General features: G+C 29.0%; 3 protein-coding genes across 4 annotated transcripts; 2 read left to right on the top strand and 1 right to left on the bottom strand.

The window, feature by feature from the left end:
- The first annotated feature begins 3,083 nt into the window (after window positions 1-3,083).
- Window positions 3,084-8,145, top strand: LOC142226843 (uncharacterized). Of its 2 annotated transcripts, XM_075297077.1 has the most exons (7): window positions 3,085-3,474; window positions 3,542-3,787; window positions 3,853-3,996; window positions 4,067-4,186; window positions 4,244-4,390; window positions 7,592-7,786; window positions 7,852-8,145. In XM_075297077.1, the coding sequence occupies exons 1-7, from the start codon at window positions 3,211-3,213 to the stop codon at window positions 8,047-8,049; spliced, it is 1,314 nt and encodes a 437-aa protein (XP_075153192.1). In that variant the 5' UTR covers window positions 3,085-3,210; the 3' UTR covers window positions 8,050-8,145. The 2 variants fall into 2 exon arrangements, with proteins under 2 accessions (XP_075153193.1, XP_075153192.1); XM_075297078.1 differs by lacking the exon at window positions 3,853-3,996 and having other exon boundaries at window positions 3,084-3,474.
- A 3,689-nt stretch (window positions 8,146-11,834) lies between these two features.
- On the bottom strand, window positions 11,835-12,991 carry LOC142226844 (replication termination factor 2). Its single transcript, XM_075297079.1, has 2 exons — window positions 12,834-12,991; window positions 11,835-12,769 (listed from the first exon to the last, which is right to left on the bottom strand). Exons 1-2 carry the CDS (start codon window positions 12,900-12,902, stop codon window positions 11,921-11,923), a joined length of 918 nt encoding a protein of 305 aa, XP_075153194.1. The 5' UTR covers window positions 12,903-12,991; the 3' UTR covers window positions 11,835-11,920.
- A 3,278-nt stretch (window positions 12,992-16,269) lies between these two features.
- On the top strand, window positions 16,270-20,718 carry LOC142226846 (nonsense-mediated mRNA decay factor SMG8). The gene is made up of 13 exons (XM_075297081.1): window positions 16,270-16,392; window positions 16,594-16,735; window positions 16,799-17,073; window positions 17,144-17,274; window positions 17,340-17,605; window positions 17,829-18,005; window positions 18,076-18,177; window positions 18,244-18,290; window positions 18,466-18,565; window positions 18,628-18,998; window positions 19,073-19,206; window positions 19,704-20,231; window positions 20,298-20,718. Exons 1-13 carry the CDS (start codon window positions 16,343-16,345, stop codon window positions 20,663-20,665), a joined length of 2,691 nt encoding a protein of 896 aa, XP_075153196.1. The 5' UTR covers window positions 16,270-16,342; the 3' UTR covers window positions 20,666-20,718.
- The last annotated feature ends 69 nt before the right edge of the window (window positions 20,719-20,787 follow it).

Here is a 20,787-nt window from a genome sequence, read left to right on the forward strand (position 1 = left end):
TATGCATGTATTAAATTTTGTGACTGCAGTGAGCATAGTCCTTATTGTTGTAAACCTTGCGAATTGTATGCATGTAATGGTTAGGTTAGGATGAAAACAGGATCCAGGTTTCACTGCCTCATGTCGGTTGACATAAACCTAAGTCAATACAGGGCTTTTTGTGAGCTCTAACTTCTTTCCATCTACGCTCGGAGTCTTTAACGAATGCCCCAACTTGTTTGGCATCGCAATCTCCAAATTGCTCACGTTCCGAATAGCCTTCCCTGATATGATGGGCTCTAAATCTTTAGAAGCTGGGATTACAAGGTATCTCCTGTCTTAAAACCTATCATATGTACATAATCATGAGCCAACCCATTTGGCACAAACGAATGATATCCCCAGTTCCTGGTACACTTACTTAATACACGGACATGAATCTAAATTCACTTCCATTTGTATCCTCACTTTTAGATCCAGTTCTTTTGCCTTTAAATTTCCCCCTTATTTCAGCATGTCACCCATATGTTGCAGATCCTGCTGTATTATGAGTAATTATTGATTTCCCTTCGGCATTCCCAAATGGGTTCGTGGTCTTACCGTAATAACTGCTATTGTCTTCTTTGTTCTTCAGCTACCCGAGAAAATTTATCCGTACTGTGATCTATATCAAAAATATGGCCGGAAGCTGTTGTAGATATTATCTTGGCGGCTCACTCGCACCTTTCCTAACGCATGAAGGACTGATCCCCAAACCAATACTGCTCTGATAGTCCTCAGTGCCGCCTGTATTTTCTGTTCACTGCTGTCGTCAACCAGGTAATTGATTCTCGATATATTGCTGGAGCTGGTTCATTCTGAAGGTGTCCTCCTGGAGGTGATCAGAATACAAATCCATCACCGACAACAATTTCGACTCATTTTGTAGGTGCTGTTCCGGCGTTTTGAAGGGACATCGGGTAACCACCCTCTGTGCATATGCTGGGGATCTCTGCCCCTGAAAATTTTCAAAATTTTCATCACTTGGAAGTTCCTCCATTAAGTAGGGTAGCAAGTGTGAATTCAAACGAGGTCTCTTAATCGACGAAGGAGTCACGGATGCACTCGTAGATCTACTTTATCGTCGCCTTATCTCTCCTCCAAGTTTTGCCAACTAATGCCTTCAGAATTTTATTTGTGTTCCCCCAGCTGTGGCAAACTCTTCCATATGGAACAGTTTCCCACATAGAACATGAAAAGTTTAACATTGCTCTTCCGGATTCTTTGAGGAACATCCAGTAGCAACCGCAGTATTTTGAACAACTAGGAAATTCTCCATTGAAAAGCGCTAATACTATGGCGGCCGTGTAATCGACATAGGGACGACTTATAAATTAGTAGGTCATTACCGTTTCTTTACTTAAGCTTCTTGACATTCCTATTTGACCGGACATAGGATACTAAAGTTGGTAAACGATTCTTTGACATGTAAAAATTAAAACCGAAGAGTGTAAAGATTCCACGTTGCGGTGCAGATATTTTTATTGGCTATCATTATACCCTGCGCCACACTGTGGAACAGCGGCACAAGAATGTGTTTTGGCTCAGAATAGAACCCTATTGGTTTTGGAAGAAATCGGTTCAGTTTTAGATATAGCTCCCACATATATACATTTCGCCCGATATCTACTAATATGGTCCCAGAAGCCCGGATTTAAGCCTGATTTGGTTTAAAATTTGCACAAGGAGTGCAGGTGATAGTGTCGTAAAGTATGCAGAATTTGGTTGAAATCGGTTCAGATTTAGATATAGCTCCCATATATATCTTTCTCCCGATATGCACTTATATCGCCCCAGAAGTTAAAGATTTGCCCTGATTTGCTTTAAATTTTGTACAGGGAGTACAGTTTTTATTCTACATGTACATCCCGATTTTTGTTGAAATCGGTTCAGATTTGGATATAGCTCCCATATATATCGTTCGTCCGATTTAAAGTCATTTGACCCCAGAGGTCAAATTTGTAGTCTGAAATTTTGCACGGGGAATAGAATTAATATTATAGCTGTGCATGCAAAGTTTGGTTGAAATCGGTTCAGATTTAGATATAGCTCCCATATATATGTTTCTCCCGATATGCACTATGGCCCCAGACGACAGAGTTTTACTCTGATATGCTTTAAATTTTGTACTGGGAGTAGAATTAACGTTCTCGATATACATGCCAATTTTGGTTGAAATCGGTTCAGATTTACATATATCTCCCATATATATCTTTCGTACGATTTACACTCATATGACCCCAGAGGTCAAATTTGTAATCCGATTTAAGTGGAATTTTGCACAAAAAGTAGAATTAGCATTGTAGCTATGTATGCTAAATTTGGTTGAAATCGGTTCAGATTTAGATATAGCTCCCATATATATGTTTTTGTGATTTCGGCAAAATTGGCAAAAATACTCACATTTTCCTTGTAAAAACGCCACTGCTAAGACAAAAACTTGTAAAAATGACTCCAATTTTCCTATATTTCTAATACGTATCTATCGACCGATAAATCATAGATACACTTTTGAAAAGTTACCTAAAAATTGCTTCAGATTTAAATGTTTCCCATATTTTTTTACTAACATTTTGCTGCACCACAGGGCATTAGCCTATTTAAATTTTAAGTCTACAGAAGTCAAACAAATTTTGTGCAGATCGATCCAGATTTAAATATATGTATATGAGAACATAAACTTTATATGTATGGTGTTATTTTAGCCATAAATAATGATGGTTTGTATGAGACAGCCCATATATAACTCGACTTTGCTTCTAAAGTGATTAGTAAATAATTATTTTATCCCATTTACCGGAAATGTTGGTATCTGATGTAAATTAGAAGCCATGATGTGAGTATATTTTTTTCTGTTTATTTTGATTTGTTTTTCGAATTTATTGATTTTTTATTGATTTTTTATCTATTGTTTGTTACATAGAAATGTCTTTGGTAAATATGAAAATGAAACCGGACTTTGAAATACTGGCTAGGTAATACCAAATACCCCATTTTAAATTTTACACACAATACTCGTTTATACACCCTGCTTGAAAATATAAGGATTTAACAAAATTACCTTGGTTTTTATTTCAAGAAGAAATTTTCAAATTTTTCAAATCACAAAACCTGAATTTTTCTTTAATAAAATTCGATTGTGAAATAAAATTTTTTATTGAAATAAATTTTGTAATAAATTAAATTGTCATTATGGATATATTCAATATTCCCAAAAAAGTAAATCGCCATGTCCTAAAAGCCGTTTATGCATTAAGCAAAGGAAGTCGCCAAAAAAGAATACCATTCGATCATATAATAGCGGAAATGGAATACCAAATGAGAAATTTGGTTCCAGTTCGCGATTTTGAAAGTGTAGCTAGAGCCTCCCTTAATAATTTGTCTTCTTACGGCCTTATTAAAAAGTTTGGAAATGAACACTATGGCAATGTAATTCTTTCTTGCAATGATGGAAATGTAAGTAAAAGAATTAATTTTTATACATATTTGAAGAAAAGAAATCATAAGCATTATCCATGGCCAGGAGTTTGAAGAGGTAAACTTAAAACGTAAAGGATACGACAGTGATAATTCGTTGTCAGGAAATGAATTTCAAAGAACACGAAAAAGATTCCGATCGAACCATAAAAAATTAGATAGGACTGGAAAACATGTTTCATTTCCAAAGTATAAACAGGCATCCTTGGAAATACATCAAGAGGATATTAGTGATGAAGCTTCTGAATCAGATGATGATATGATAGAACCAAATGTGTTGATGTCGTCAAATGTAAGGTTTTATTTTATTAATTTGTTTTTCTGTTATTAAAATTTTTACATTAAATGTTGCACTAGAATACTTCGCAAATAAATGAAGAAGTTCATCTATTTGCCAGTGACGATCCAATATCGCACAATAATGAATTGCCACCTACTGCTTTAGTACAAAGTGTTGTGACAATAATTAGCGAGCCCATGGAGACTTCTAATCAAACCACTGTAAATATATTTGCAAGTTATCCTTTTTCAATTTCTAATTAGAATGTCTATAACTCCTGTTTATTTAAAGCATCCCCTGAAATTAGATGGAAGATTAATTGATAATACTTCAATAATGGATACTAATGAAATAACTCAAGCAAATATGGTAAAAGCTCAAAGCGATGTAGCCATATCTAATTCTCCAAATGTACGTATATAAGTAATGCCTTCCTAAAACCAATTAAAATTCATTATTTCCCATTAGGATGCCTTGGAAATAAACCAAAAACCATCTAAAAACGGTAGTGATAATACAATCTCGTCCGCTAATTTTGAAAATGCGAATATTCCCCCAAACAACGTATCCATAGAACATAATCAAGAATCCACACACATATCTTGTCTATCAAATGTAAGTAAATTTGTAGTTGTCCTTATTTTAATATACACATATTGGGAGCGCAAATAAGACATGCGTGATTTTTTTCATACGTTTGGGAATATATTACGAAAAAAATTGCAATGGACTGATCAATCCAAGTAATGTATATCGCTAGCCACTACTTTTCCCCATATTTCTCGCAACATAAGGATACCGTGAAGGAAAAAAAGAATCTTCTTTTGACAGAATCGACGAATCGACACAATGAAAATGCTTATAAGCTTCTTTCCATAGTCCGGGGTAATCATATAATTTTTTCGCTTAGGATTGCCGTAGTTGATGCACTTTTTATTACCAATAACGATCACGGTTGCTACAGTAGAATTCTACCAAAACTGGTCGATTTTTTTACTGTTTAGTAAATTGGTAGAATTCTTGATGATTTGGTAGATTTTGCAAAATATTGCCCTTAAATAAATAAAATTTTGACAAAATTTTCTATAGAAATAAAATTTTGACAAAATGTTCTGTAGAAATAAAGTTTTGACAAAACTAAAACTAAACTTTTTACAAAATTTTCCATTGAAATAAAATTTTAATAAAATTTTCTATAGAAATAAAATTTTGACAAAATTTTCTATAGAAATAAACTATTGACAAAATTTTCTATAGAAATAAAATTTTGACACAATCTACTGCAGAAATAAAATTTTGACAAAATTTTCTATAGAATTAAAATTTTGAAAAAATTTTCTATAGAAATAAAATGTTGACAAAATTTTCTATAGAAATAAAATTTTGACAAAATTTTCTATAGAAATAAAATTTTGACAAAATTTTCTATAGAAATAAAATTTTGACAAAATTTTCTATAGAAATAAAATTTTAACAAAATTTTCCATTGAAAAAAAATTTGATAAAATTTTCTATAGAAATAAAATTTTGACAAAATTGTCGATAGAAATAAAAGTTAGAGAAAATTTTCTATAGAAATACAATTTGACAAAATTTTCTATAGAAATAAAATTTTGACAAAATTTTCTATAGAAATAAAATTTTGACAAAATTTTCTATAGAAATAAAATTTTGACAAAACTTTGTATAAAAATAAAATTTTGACAAAATGTTCTATAGAAATAAAATTTTGACAAAATTTTTTGTAGAAATAAAATTTTGACAAAATTGTCGATAGAAATAAAAGTTTGAGAAAATTTTCCATTGAAATAAAATTTTGACAAAATTGTCGATAGAAATAAAAGTTTGAGAAAATTTTCTATAGAAATACAATTTTGACAAAATTTTCTATAGAAATAAAATTTTGACAAAATTTTCTATAGAAATAAAATTTTGACAAAATTTTCTATAGAAATAAAATTTTGACAAAATTTTCTATAGAAATAAAATTTTGACAAAATTTTCTATAGAAATAAAATTTTAACAAAATTTTCCATTCAAATAATATTTTAATAAAATTTTCTATAGAAATAAAAGTTTGACAAAATTTTCTATAGAAATAAAATTTTGACAAAATTTTCTATAGAAATACAACTTTGACAAAATTTTCTATAGAAATAAAATTTTGACAAAATTTTCTATAGAAATACAACTTTGACAAAATTTTCTATAGAAATAAAATTTTGACACAATCTACTGCAGAAATAAAATTTTGACAAAATTTTCTGCAGAAATAAAATTTTGACAAACTTCTATAGAAATAAAATTTTTACAAACTTTTCTATAGAAATAAAATGTTAACAAAATTTTCTATAGAAATAAAATGTTGACAAAATTTTGTATAGAAATAAAAATTTAACAAAATTTTCTATAGAAATAAAATTTTGACAAAATTTTCTGCAGAAATAAAATTTTGACAAAATTTTCTATAGAAATAAAATTTTGACAAAATTTTCTATAGAAATAAAATTTTGACAAAATTTTCTATAGAAATAAAATTGTGAGAAAATTTTTTATAGAATTAAAATTTAGAGAAAATTGTCTATAGGTATAAAATTTTGAGAACATTTTCTATAGAAATACAATTTTGACAAAATTTTCTATAGAAATATAATTTTGACACAATCTACTGCAGAAATACAATTTTGACACAAATTTCTATAGAAATAAAATTTTGACAAAATTTTCTGCAGAAATAAAATTTTGACAAAATTTTCTAAGAAATAAAATTTTGACAAACTTCTATAGAAATAAAATGTTGAAAAACTTTTCTATAGAAATAAAATTTTGACAAACTTTTCTAAAATTTTGACAAATAAAATGTTAACAAAATTTTCGATAGAAATAAAATGTTGACAAAACTTTGTATAGAAATAAAAATTCAACAAAATTTTCTATAGAAATAAAATTTTGACAAAATTTTCTATAGAAATAAAATTTTGACAAAATTTTCGATAGAAATAAAATTTTGACAAAATTTTCTATAGAAATAAAATTTTGGCAAAATGTTCTATAGAAATAAAATTTTGACAAAATTTTCTATAGAAATAAAATTTTGACAAAACTTTCTATAGAAATAAAATTTTGACAAAATTTTCTATAGAAATAAAATTTTGTTATTTTTAAAAAACAATTTTTTTGTAAATTCCTTGTTATCCAAAAATAACCTCTAAATGGGAGAAATATTCTTAATAATTGTTTTTCTTGTATTACTATAGATCCCAGTCTTTTTTATTCATTTCAGCCAAAGTAAAACATCTATGCTATTTCAGCCAACAGTGGCTGGTTTCCCTGTTTCAGCAGACTTTTTGCAAGATTAATGAAAATCATAGAAAAAATGTGCTGAAAACAACAGTCGGTGTTTGCTGTTATATTTTCGAACTTCATAGTATAGCAAACAACATTTTTAGTGTTTTTTACAATTGCAATTTTACATATGCAACTGCACTGTATGTCTGTGCGTCTGCCCAATTTACCAGAATTTTGCTTTAACGACTATAGAATGGAGATATTGTTACACTGTCACACCGATTATTAGGAAGGTTAGGATAGGTGTAGTGGCAGCCCGATATTTCATGCTAACTTAGACTTTTTATTCTATTATCACTGAGTGCTGCCCAATTCTTAGGTCAATAACAGAAGACCTCCTTTTTATAGCCGAATTCCACATTGCGGTGAAACCACAAATTTATGACAAAAGCAGTTATCAACTATGATCAAATTGAACTAATCACTAATTTTGTTTATTTTTTCTTAAACCTCATCTCCCCTAAAAAGGATACCCTTGGAAAAAGTACAGAAACTCAAAATACTGCTTGTCCCAATAATGTTCGTGTTATGATGATAAGGCCAAGTAAAGAAAACTCAAAAAATGAAGATATGCCTAATGTAAAGCCTTCATTGAGTAGAATCTTTGCATCATTACCCGATGTTCCAGTGTTTGAACCCATTGATTCAATACATCAACCAATCGTAAGTATGCAATGTTCATTTGAGAATTGGAATATTGTATTCGAATTTTTTATTTTTCTCCCCAGGATAACCAAGAAAGTTGTAGCAACACAAATTCTAAACCAAATGAGGACAATAAAACTCCATCTAACGATGAGCCTATTAATTCAGATCCACCCAAAAAAGAATCAACAGATGACACGAAACAAGATAAAATTGAGGAAAATGCAACAAACGATTCTAAAATTGCATCATCCATATTAAATTATATGGATGAACGGTAGAAAGATTTTATTTAGTTTTGATATACTATTGTTTAAGTGTGAGATTTAATTTTAATTAAAAAAAAAAAATTTCCAGTTATATGTTCAAAATTATAATTCTGTCGAATGATACACTACTCATAAGAGAAAATAGGCCAATCAAATTGAAATCAATCTGGGGTTTATCGCGTCTCAGTTGATCTGGGACATAATCCTTTCTCGTTTTATAAGTTATACGAATTGGATTATCGTACATAGACATAAGCCGGTCTCACTTTGAATATCTAAAAGGTGCGGTTCTGGTTTTCCTACGACTCCCAACATATGATGGGTCAATATATTGGTATAGTCTTGATTCTAGACTGTAAAAAAAGGAGTCACTCAAATTGGAAACATTCTGGGTTCTATCGGCTCCAAATAGTGGTTCATATTCGAAGATCGTACATATGCATACACCCGATCGGATCAACAGGTCATGTCAACCTCTACGTAGACCGATAACCAGACTTATGTACTGCGGTATATACATTTAAGACTACCATACAACAAAATCTTATTTTGTCAAAATTTTATTTATTAGAAAAATTTGTCAACATTTTATTTCTATAGAAAATTTTGTCGAAATTTTATTTCTATAAAAAATTTTGTCAAAATTTTATTTCTATATAAAATTTTGTCAAATTTTTATTTCTATAGAAAATTTTGTCAACATTTTATTTCTATATAAAATTTTGTCAAAACTTTATTTCTATAGAAAATTTTGTCAAAATTTTATTTCTATAGAAAATTTTGTCAAAATTTTATTTCTATATACAATTTTGTCAAAACTTTATTTCTATAGAAAATTTTGTCAAAATGTTATTTCTATAGAAAATTTTGTCAAAATTTTATTTCTATAGAAAGTTTTATCAAAATTGAATTTCTATAGAAAATTTTGTCAAAATTTTATTTCTATAGAAAATTTTGTCAATTTTATTTCTATAGAAAATTTTGTCAAAATTTATTTCTATAGAAAATTTTGTCAACATTTTATTTCTATAGAAAATTTTCTCAAAATTTTATTTCTATAGGAAATTTTGTCAAAATTTTATTTCTATAGAAAATTTTGTCAACATTTTATTTCTATAGAAAATTTTGTCAAAATTTTATTTCTATAGAAAATTTTGTCAAAATTTTATTTCTATAGAAAATTTTGTCAAAAGTTTATTTCTATAGAAAGTTTTGTCAAAATTGTATTTCTATAGACAATTTTGTCAATATTTTATTTCTATAGAAAATTTTGTCAAAATTTTATTTCTATAGAAAATGTTGTCAAAATTTTATTTCTATAGAAAATGTTGTCAAAATTTTATTTCTATAGAAAGTTTTGCCAAAATTTCATTTCTATAGAAAATTTTGTCAAAATTTTATTTCTATAGAAAATTTTGTCAAAATTTCATTTCTATAGAAAATTTTGTCAAAATTTTATTTCTATTGAAAATTTTGTCAAAATTTTATTTCTATAGAAAATTTTGTCAAAATTTTATTTCTATCGAAAATTTTGTCAAAATTTTATTTCTATAGGAAATTTTGTCAAAATTGTATTTCTATAGAAAATTTTGTCAAAATTTCATTTCTATAGAAAATTTTGTCAAAATTTTATTTCTATTGAAAATTTTGTCAAAATTTTATTTCTATAGAAAATTTTGTCAAAATTTTATTTCTATAGAAAATTTTGTCAAAATTTTATTTCTATAGAAAATTTTGTCAAAATTTTATTTCTATACAAAATTTTGTCAAAATTTTATTTCTATACAAAATTTTGTCAAAATTTTATTTCTATACAAAATTTTGTCAAAATTTTATTTCTATAGAAAATTGTATCATAATATTATTTATACAGAATATTTTGTCAAATTTTTATTGTCAAAATGTTATTTCTATAGAAAATTTTGTCAAAATGTCATTTCTATAGAAAATTTTGTCAAAATTTTATTTCTATAGAAAATTTTGTCAAAATTTTATTTCTGTAGAAAATTTTGTCAAGATTTTATTTCTATAGAAAATTTTGTCAAAAGTTTATTTCTATAGAAAGTTTTGTCAAAATTGTATTTCTATAGACAATTTTGTCAATATTTTATTTCTATAGAAAATTTTGTCAAAATTTTATTTCTATAGAAAATTTTGTCAAAATTTCATTTCTATAGAAAATTTTGTCAAAATTTTATTTCTATACAAAATTTTGTCACAATTTTATTTCTATAGAAAATTTTGTCAAAATTTTATTTCTATAGAAAGTTTTATCAAAATTGAATTTCTATAGAAAATTTTGTCAAAATTTTATTTCTATAGAAAATTTTGTCAAAATTTTATTTCTATAGAAAATTTTGTCAACATTTTATTTCTATAGAAAATTTTCTCAAAATTTTATTTCTATAGGAAATTTTGTCAAAATTTTATTTCTATAGAAAATTTTGTCAACATTTTATTTCTATAGAAAATTTTGTCAAAATTTTATTTCTGTAGAAAATTTTGTCAAGATTTTATTTCTATAGAAAGTTTTGTCAAAAGTTTATTTCTATAGAAAGTTTTGTCAAAATTGTATTTCTATAGACAATTTTGTCAATATTTTATTTCTATAGAAAATTTTGTCAAAATTTTATTTCTATAGAAAATGTTGTCAAAATTTTATTTCTATAGAAAGTTTTGTCAAAATATTATTTCTATAGAAAGTTTTGTCAAAATTTTATTTGTATAGAAAATTTTGTCAAAATTTTATTTCTATAGAAAATTTTGTCAAAATTTTATTTCTATAGAAAATTTTGTCAAAATTTTATTTCTATCGAAAATTTTGTCAAAATTTTATTTCTATAGAAAATTATGTCAAAATTTCATTTCTATAGAAAATTTTGTCAAAATTTTATTTCTATAGAAAATTTTGTCAAAATTTTATTTCTATCGAAAATTTTGTCAAAATTTTATTTCTATAGAAAATTTTGTCAAAATTTCATTTCTATAGAAAATTTTGTCAAAATTTTATTTCTATTGAAAATTTTGTCAAAATTTTATTTCTATAGAAAATTTTGTCAAAATTATATTTCTATAGAAAATTTTGTCAAAATTTTATTTCTATAGAAAATTTTGTCAAAATTTTATTTCTATACAAAATTTTGTCAAAATTTTATTTCTATTTCTGTCAAATTTTCTGTCAAATTTTTATTGTCAAAATGTTATTTCTATAGAAAATTTTGTCAAAATTTCATTTCTATAGAAAATTTTGTCAAAAAATTTTTTTTTCTATTGAAAATTTTGTCAAAATTTTATTTCTATAGAAAATTATGTCAAAATTTTATTTCTATAGAAAATTTTGTCCAAATTTTATTTCTATACAAAATTTTGTCAAAATTTTATTTCTATAGAAAATTTTGTGAAAATTTTATTTCTATAGAAAATTTTGTCAAAATATTATTTATACAGAATATTTTGTCAAATTTTTATTGTCAAAATGTTATTTCTATAGAAAATTTTGTCAAAATTTTATTTCTATAGAAAATTTGGTCAATATTTATTTCTGTAGAAAATTTTATTTTCGTTGGAAATACTATTTCAAGGTTTATGCCGTGGATGATTTATATCCACCGGACTTGCATTCACAAATAAGACCATTATACTTAAAAATATTTTTTACATATATTGCAAGAAGATATTGAGAGATATCTGTATATCATCTCTGCATTTTGAGTTGCTCTGGACGATCTCTCCGAAATTTAAAGGGTCATTAATAAACTAATTTGATGCGAATGATGCGAAAAAAAAGTCCATCTTCGCACATTGTAGATAATATAGAAGGACATTTATTTACGTTTTAATATATGATTTCAACTAATTCATATGCTAAAAATAAAATCTAAAACTAATTATAGAAGGGATTATATGTGACCCAGTGGGCCCGTGTCTGTTCCTTGTCACTTTTATGCGAAGTAAATAACGACTTGTATACATCAGACGCCTTTGGATCTTTTGCCACACTATAATCTGTTTTCAATCGTTTTATCTCTGGATCTTGCATTGCTTCTGAACTTGCACCCAATCTTTTGGTACTTGCTACGATCTTTAGTTTCGAAGCATTGGTCGATGTTGTTGGTGCAACATTGTCTTTGGAAACGGATTTACTTGTTGAAGGCATATCATTGGAGGTATCTTCTTCAGTTTTAATAGTTTTGTCCTTCTTTTCCTTTTTCTCTTTTTTATTTGCTTTTCTTTTGGCTTGACGCATTTCTATCTTTGCTTGCATCATCTCAAGATCGTCTTCATTGCCGTTAAGAACAATTACATCTTCGATTCCAAATGGTTGTTGACAAACTGGACATGAGCCTCCGGCCGAGCTACCTTTTATTTCCTTTAAAGCCCTCTCTGACATTACACAGCCACAAGACCATATGCCTACAAATCGAAACTTACCAGACATTTCCAAACCAATTAATTTACAAATGTACGGAGCATGACGATCATCGAGTAAGCCCTCAGTTTTGTCCTTTTCAGTGAATGCAGGATTGGGAGTCAAACTCAGTTGTTTAATGTCTTTCATGCTTTTAATATGTTTAGCAACTTCTGGCATGGGTTCTTTTTCTAGCAACCGTTCGAGTACATTTTGTTTGGAATATAAACGGCCCAGACCACACATCACTATGGGTTCCTGCAATCGTTGTTGAGTCAAGGTACAATGCAGCCAACGAAATTCTCTTTCGGAATCTTTGTCTTTCTGTTGAAGAAAGTTAAAGGGTACAGTTTGTGTTCGAGTTTATCTTTACAGTGTTTGCACTTACCTGTTCGGGTTTCTTTTTGAGACGAACCAATTCATCCCGTCTCGGAATAGTACCACCATCGCATCCCATTTCTTAATATTTTTGTCCGTTGTCCAGTAATTTACACAAAATAATTATTTGGTCAATTGACTCTACGATGTTATTAAACTGAAATAATATGACAGGGTAGTTCATACAAAATATAACACAATCAAAGTGTATAAACATAATCATAACGGTGGCCGAATTCATAAGTGGTACTGGAACAATCGCCAAATATGGTTGGGAAATGTACCCAAAAATTGAAAATTTATAAATTCAACATTTACCCAATAAACACAGGATGAGCGTTTTTCAAATCCAACAACTTTTCAGCTTGAGGGTAAATATAATTTTCAACATAAATTCAACTTGACTTGAAATAGCTCATCTTCAATACATCTTCAAATTGTTTGCGAATTACTTCCAATTTGCCAAAATGTTGACGAAATCTTTGAAAAGGTGTTGAAGATAATATGAGAAAACTTTGACAAAACACTACCCTAAAATGCAACGAAAAAACCATGTGGTTTTCAATACTTATTTGTGCAACGAAGTTCGTGGTCAATTGCAAGAAATAAAAAAATGGAAAATATTAGACATATAACCAAATAGTTTATAAAAATAGGTAAGTGAAAATAAAAAATGAAATAAAACTTTAAGGAAGTCACTAAATGTATATCTCTTTTGCAGAAAACTAAAATTATGGATTCTACGTTCTTGAAAACATTAAAAAGCAGACCGATGAAAAAATGGTGGGCAATTAACTGGAACTGCTTCAAATAGTTTATAATAATTGGTACGTCAATATGAAAAATTAAATTAACACTTTAGAGAAGTCACTAAATTTAAATCTCTTTGCAGAAAACTAAAACCTTTGGATGCTACATTCTTGTAAACATTAAGAAGCTGACCAATGAAAAATAAGTTGCTTATCGACAAGAAAAAGTTTCCAGAAGCATTACAAGTGCAACCAATTAAAATTGTTAAAAACAACAAATTGTTGAAATCAACAACTTCTGGATGAAAATGTGCATCACATCGTCAGTTTAATTCATATGCTATTAACAGTTTAAAATGCATATTTTGTGAATTCCTTCTGCTGGAAATCAATTCTAACACGCGGTCCAGTACGTTCCTAACTTCAAATTGCCCGCATGTTAATAAATTTTAATGCTGTTTTATGACACCAAAAGGAAGGAAATCGAATTATCAATGCAAAAGTGTTTACTAATATTGTTTAAGATATTTAAAGGTTTGTTGTTTTTTTTTTTGTTCTTATTTGTTGATAAAGGCCGGTATGCACCTCTAGCGAAATTTTCGGTAGCAAAAATTTATTTAAGTCTACAACAAAAAAACAGGGCTGTGTACACAAATTTTAAACCAGCTAATCGCTTTTAAAAATTGTTAATATATGTTCCAAATATTCCTCAAATAAATTGTTTATTATTTACAGACCTTTTAAAACTTTTACGCACACAATGATTGTAATAAATTAAATGTTTGTTGCCAAAATATGCTTTTGACAACCCTGTTATTTTCATTAGAGGTGCGTACTAGCTTACGAAATTGAACGCTACCGAAAATTTCGTTAGCATAAATAGCAATGCATTTCTTATGGGAATGAAATTTTTCGCTAGAGGTGCATACCGGCCTTAAGTATAATAAGATTATTATTTATCAATTATTATTGTAGTGTATTATTTGGTGTAGTGTATTATTATATATTTTATTTTGATGAAAAAGAATAAATTATACAAAATTCATAGAATTTTGGCTTTGACTTTCAATTTGAAGTGGGGATATCATTCATACAAATTTAGGTTGAAAAGTATTTGCAACGATGTTAATTTTGAATTTGACTCGCATCGAAAATTGTTTGACAAATCATTGAGTAGCGATGTATTTCAATTTGAGGATAACACTTGAGATATTATTGCTAATGTGTTGAATTTCACTGTTGAGGGTAATGTCTGTTTTTTGTTGAGAACGCGATTTTCTCAACAATTTCTCAACTTGAATATTACCCTAATCCTTTGAAAAAATGTTTGAAAAATTGTTGAAATTTAGCATTTTTCAAAGGTTTGTGTTTATTGGGTTATATAACTAAAAATTTAACATAAAGTTTTCATTAACAAAGGAATGATATTGCTATACTCTGCTAATCTACCCGCGTCTATCAGCCAGTGTGTTTATCTTTGATTGAGGCGTCATGTCTGAAAAAATATCTGAAAACTTTCATTTTGTTCCATTTGTAGTGCCGAAAATTTTTCGTCAATATAGCTTTCACAATCTTAAGCGTTATAACTATTTTTTCAGTATTTAATTTTTGTTTTTATTGAAATAATTTATGAGAAGCTATTTGTGCTGTCCCTGCCAACATTTTTTGATTTTGGGGGCGCTTCTGAGAATCCCCACTACGTCGAAAACAGTCGTATACGATATCCAAAACTCCTCGGAAAAGCGCCGTCACTATTGAGAAGTTGTACCACGCCAAGTTACTACAAAAAAGTATCGCATGAGTGCAATTATTAGGTGCCCTTCTGGATTCATTTAGAAGGACGCCAATAAACAATCAGAGAAAGTGCATTTTAAGATAGTTGTAGAAGAATCATTGTGGTAAATTAAAACACGATTGTTTAGATGTTTATTAATTTTATCATACATTTATAAATTCTCATAAATATAACATTTATACGACTATCACATAAAATTTAACATATTTTTATGCATTAATAAAAGATTGATGTTGAGTTACAAGTTGCAAGTTACATGTTGTAGCGTCTATCAGCAAGTGCTTTTATTCCCAATGGAGGCAGCGTGTCTGGAAAAATATTTGAAAAACTATCACTTTATTCGATTTGGAAAGTCAAAAATTGTTCACCAATATACCTTTCACAATTTTAAGCGAAATAAATATGTTTTCAGCACTTCATTATCGTTTTTATTTAAATAAATTATAAGAAGCTAGTTGTGCTTGGTTATTTCACAAAATATAACATGGCTCTTGTAACAATAGTGATGGCAAAATACTTTCATGCTAATAGGGATGGCAAAATACAATCACAGTTGGCGATTGTTGCAGTGTCACTTACGAGTCTGTGGTAGCGATGAGGATGAAATGGAACTTTGAAATGTTGGCAGGGGTGTTTCAAAAATATCGAAATGACTGTTGTAACAATAAAGATGGCATAATACTTTCATTTACATTTCACACTTTTTGGTACATTTCCCCATCACAGTTGGCGTCTATTGTAATATCATTTACGAGTCTATGGTAGCGATGAAATCACCCTTTGAAATGCTGGCAGGGCACATATGTGTATTGACTACCTATTTTGATTTCTCTGTGTCACCATGTGACATCGCCGATAATAAATTATCGAACAATGGTATCGAAAATAAACGTAAACAATACCATCTGTTGTTTGTGTTTTGAAAAAAAAAAATCGTTTGTCCTGGGAGTTACATTTAACATAAGTATATTTACAATGCCTGAACATTTTTCTTGGGCATATCCCGATATTCCGGAAGAAATCAAGTAAGTTGAGGAAACTGTGAGTGTTGGAAACAAATTCACTTCCAATGTTCCAGTATTGCACAAAAAATACTATAAAATTTTGGCTCAACTATTTGGGGCTTTGCAGGTTGTTGCTTTTTTACTTTCATAGGAAATATGGATTATATTACATATCTGCAATATCAAATTAATTCATTTCATTACGATCCCTTGTATTTCCAGTAAGATTCTGTTTCAACAAAATGATAAGAAATTGGTAGTTGTAGGTGTGATAGGAAAATCAGCATTTCCAGATTGTAATAAAATGGCCGCTTTGGAAATATTGGGTCGACATCCCAGTGTTACGAAAAATGAACCCAGAGAGGTAAGAAATATTTTTTAGAACACCTTTTTCCCCTAAGAAATATCTTCCTAAATTTATTTGCAGGGCCAAATACAATTCTACCACAACCCATTGGAGTCCATCTTATATTTACATTTTGCTACATCTTATGATGAAGCATGTATGCAGAAAATGTTACTCGAAGATCTAGAACAACAACGTTTTCAAGAATTTCTGACATTCCATCAGAAAGTTCGAAGTCGTTTTGCTCGCATGTTTTTATTTGCAACACAAGTTTGTCATGTGATAGTGTTTGTGGAGTTGAGTGTAACATTTGATGCTTCATTGTTAGGTGTCTTTAAGGCTTTAAAGATTATAAGGTTTGTAAATGCCTATCGAGACAAACTAAAAAAAAAACTTGGAATTTATTTAATATATTTACATTTTCAGAGATCGTCATGTTTTAAAGTTCTTCCCCAAATTGCTTAAAAACTCGAATACCGGCTATATATTGGGTAAACCTGCGAGATTGTGTTCGCCCCGTGTACTCTTTCTATTTGAAAATTTACCTGATGGGCATGGTAAGCTTTGGAAACTGTCTACTATTATTCCCAATATAAAATATTTTTTTTTTATTTTTTTTTAGAAAAAACCAAGGAAGCAATTTCGAAATTTGAATTCGATGTTGAGGACAATATCTATAAAATGCTAAGAAACGAATTTATAGTGGTCAACAATAGCAATAATTCATTATTTTCAATTCCTGTTAATTTGCGTTTTGTCTACTACAATCTCAATGATAAGCTGCGAGAAGATCCGCTCTTGAAATCTGTAGCTTTGCTACAGGAATTTTTACAAAAACCTAATTTCACACAAGATGATGAGGATTTAGACGATCTACTGCCATTTAAGGTAGATTGGATATAAAAATACGTATTCGGTCGATTTTTTGACAAATTTCTATTCTATTTATATTCCTAATTTGGATTCATTTGCGAATTAATCTCGTTTTCGCTTCACGATACATATTAAAAAGATTCTATTTTGGAAATTGATGGGTTATAAATTGACTTTTTGTCATATATAGTACCTTAGGAATAAAATGTTCATTATTTACCTTAAATTTATCTTACAGGGTTTTGGAAAACCTCTCACATTCTCCAATACCGAAACAAAGCCATCAGATTCGCAAGAAGATTTGTTTGTAAAGAATCGAAAATTTATAGATCTATTAAAGGAACATGTAGATCAAGCATTTGAAACAGGATTCAATGACAATCTAACAAAATTCAAAGGCAAGCATCATTTTGTGGTAAGTCTGAGTAGTGGCATATTTGTATTGTATATTTATTTGCAGCTACTTGTCTATTGTCTATTTGCAGTTACTCAATTTCAAATCTTGGTATGAAACTTTTAAAATGTTGCACAAACTATTCATAGAAAATCCTGATAATCCAGAATTTGAAGCTAATGATCCAGACTATGTGAGTTTTGAAATAAAGTACATAATTCTAAAAATATAATAAACGTTTTTTAAACATCTCTTACAGAAATCCTATTTGGAAAATTTTGATAAAATTCTAAATTATGATAGCGAGTGAGTTTATTTATAGCCAAATACCAGTTAAAAAATAATTGGTCTAGTTAAAAATTTATTTATTTAATTTTTTATTTTTTTTTTTATTGAATGTTTTCATATTCATTTAAAATTTGGTCGAAAAAGCAATGTTGACGTTTTTTTCTGCGTGTGTGTTAAATTTTTTCCTTTCTAGATTCTTTAAGGCATGTTGTGATATAGGCCTTCAAAAGGCGTTCTCTATGTATAACAATCCTACATTGACTTATTACAGTGGAGCAGTTCATAAAAAATTGGTAAGTGAAGCTAAAATATTTCATATTTGGTTTTCATTTTAAAATATTTCCACCCTTTCAAGGTTGAGGAAGCTGTAGCATTGTATATGAAATATGCTCGCGGATCCGATAAGGCCACAAATGAAGCAAAACTTCGTGAAATGTGTGAATCATGTTGGAAGAATGGCAAGGAACAATGTGAATATCCCAGTTTAAGGGGTTATCCATGTGCTAGACCCAAACACATTGCAAAAGATCCCACAGAACATTCAAGTGGCTTGGTGTTCATATCAGCCTGTAATTGTGGTAAAGTTCAAGGTCGACGAGAAGATCCCTACAGCACAAGACACGCTAATTATGAATTTTATGAATATATGGCCAGTAATTGTAATTTGTGTGCCAAAGTGAAGAGAATAAGTTTTGCCATATTTGAACCTTCTATTAATGACTATAGGTAAGGAGTTCTTAAAGTAAAATTTATTATAAAGTAAATAGAAAAGATAATCGGAAAGATTTCCCATTTTGTAGGGCCGCCGAATTTGATAGAGGTTTTCCAAAATTACCCATGCGTAATAACCAGGACATGACATCCAATTCATTGTGTGATTCAGACGAAGAACAATTTAACATCAACAATTCTCAACCTCTGACTGCTTCTCAAGGTAGGTAAAAACATAGACTGAAATGATTTAGTTGGAAAAAAGTTTCTATTCCGTTGTCTAAAAACTGGGATTATCGACTTTTCTTGGTTACCAACATCATTGAATCAACTTTTGACCTTCCAATAACAAGTTTCATCGACTTTTCGAGATCATATTATAAAAAATAGAAAAATCGCGTTTTCCAAAAATTTTAAAAATATAAATGTGGATTTTTGCCATCCCAAAAGATTGACTTTTTGTTATAATTTATAAAATGTTATAATTTTATAAAAATATGGCATCGACTCTCAATATCTTTAAAATTCAATACTACATTTCTAGTCATGGCCAAAATTGATGATAGCGAAAAACGACAAATACCATAACATAGAAATCAACTTTAAAAATGAACATTGCATGTCATACATTAACGATCGCCTTTTTTAGTTTATTGCAAATTTTGTAAAAAAAAAATCACGATCCTCAATTTTTATTCCTTTTGCAATCTCTACTTCAAGGTACTCACACAAATCTTAGTCTTTCCGCATCTATGGATAAAATGAATAAAATTGATGATCACGACAATGAGGAGGAGAATAGCTCTGATGAATCTGTAAATGAACTGATTTTGAAGGTGAAAGAAACCGATGATGCTAATGATGAAACAACGGAACGTACGATATTTCGCCAACCCTCAACTACAGAATATTTGCCTGGCATGATGCACACACAAAGTCCTGTGGGATTATTACCTCAATTTCCCAGTTGGTCTCTGTGTTGTGTAGGTCCAAGTTCAGTGTATAGCCACAATCATGGTTTGCAAGAACACTTTCAATCGGGATTCCTATCAGGTTCAAATTTTCTATTGCCATGGGATGTTCAAGTTCGTTTAGAACATTCGGCACAATGGGCTTATGAGAAAACACGCTATCGAAAAATGGGTGAAGTGTTTGTATTAAAGATATTTGTAGGTTTTGAATATGAATGTCCCAGAGGCCATAGATTTATGATGTCAGCTCCCGATAAAATTTTGCGAGGAGGGTCAGGTTTGTGGGATTATTTAAAGTATAAAAGAAAATTTTTAATATATGTCTTTTTTTTAATAATTCAAGGTATTCTCAGGGACAGTGGTAGCAAAGTTGTTTTTAACAATATGCCTTTATACTTCCCTTGTCCTTGCCGGACGAAGAAATTTGATGTAGCCCAATTAATGCGTATTCATGTTGTTACCCCCAAAGCTCCGGTAAATGTATCTTTGGATCCTAAAGTTCGCACTGCAAATGGAGATTATATTTTTGTATTGGGTTCCGAACCAAAATTATCGCAAAGTGCATATTGGATGCTGAGGTTACCGTATGTATATGAAGGCGATGATGGTCCCATACCAACGCCTAGTGAAATATCGGCTTCTAATGCATTAAGCTATGGATGCTTAATGGCTGGTATGTTTGGAGTAAGTGAAGTTGAGGCTGATGAGTAATTAGTTTTGAAAACAAAAGCCACATTTTTAAAAAAATTTAAAAAAAATTAAAATTGGTTTTATTTCTGTCTACGAAGAATTTTGCGAAAATAAAAAATCCACAGTCACGAGTGCAATAATGC

Source organism: Haematobia irritans, chromosome 2 (assembly GCF_050003625.1).
Source record: "Haematobia irritans isolate KBUSLIRL chromosome 2, ASM5000362v1, whole genome shotgun sequence".
NCBI classification, from domain to species: domain Eukaryota; kingdom Metazoa; phylum Arthropoda; class Insecta; order Diptera; family Muscidae; genus Haematobia; species Haematobia irritans.

What these genes read in the sequence shown, in the direction of transcription:
- LOC142226846 (XM_075297081.1), top strand. Translation starts at nt 16,343, where the DNA reads ATGCCTGAACATTTTTCTTGGGCATATCCCGATATTCCGGAAGAAATC. An exon ending in AAGCTAATGATCCAGACTAT is followed by an intron (nt 18,178 to 18,243) that starts GTGAGTTTTGAA and finishes CATCTCTTACAG; the next exon opens with AAATCCTATTTGGAAAATTT. An exon ending in ATTCTAAATTATGATAGCGA is followed by an intron (nt 18,291 to 18,465) that starts GTGAGTTTATTT and finishes TTTCCTTTCTAG; the next exon opens with ATTCTTTAAGGCATGTTGTG.
- LOC142226843 (XM_075297077.1), top strand. Translation starts at nt 3,211, where the DNA reads ATGGATATATTCAATATTCCCAAAAAAGTAAATCGCCATGTCCTAAAA. An exon ending in TTTCTTGCAATGATGGAAAT is followed by an intron (nt 3,475 to 3,541) that starts GTAAGTAAAAGA and finishes ATCCATGGCCAG; the next exon opens with GAGTTTGAAGAGGTAAACTT. An exon ending in ATGTGTTGATGTCGTCAAAT is followed by an intron (nt 3,788 to 3,852) that starts GTAAGGTTTTAT and finishes ATGTTGCACTAG; the next exon opens with AATACTTCGCAAATAAATGA.
- LOC142226844 (XM_075297079.1), bottom strand. Translation starts at nt 12,902, where the DNA reads ATGGGATGCGATGGTGGTACTATTCCGAGACGGGATGAATTGGTTCGT. An exon ending in TCAAAAAGAAACCCGAACAG is followed by an intron (nt 12,770 to 12,833) that starts GTAAGTGCAAAC and finishes TTTCTTCAACAG; the next exon opens with AAAGACAAAGATTCCGAAAG.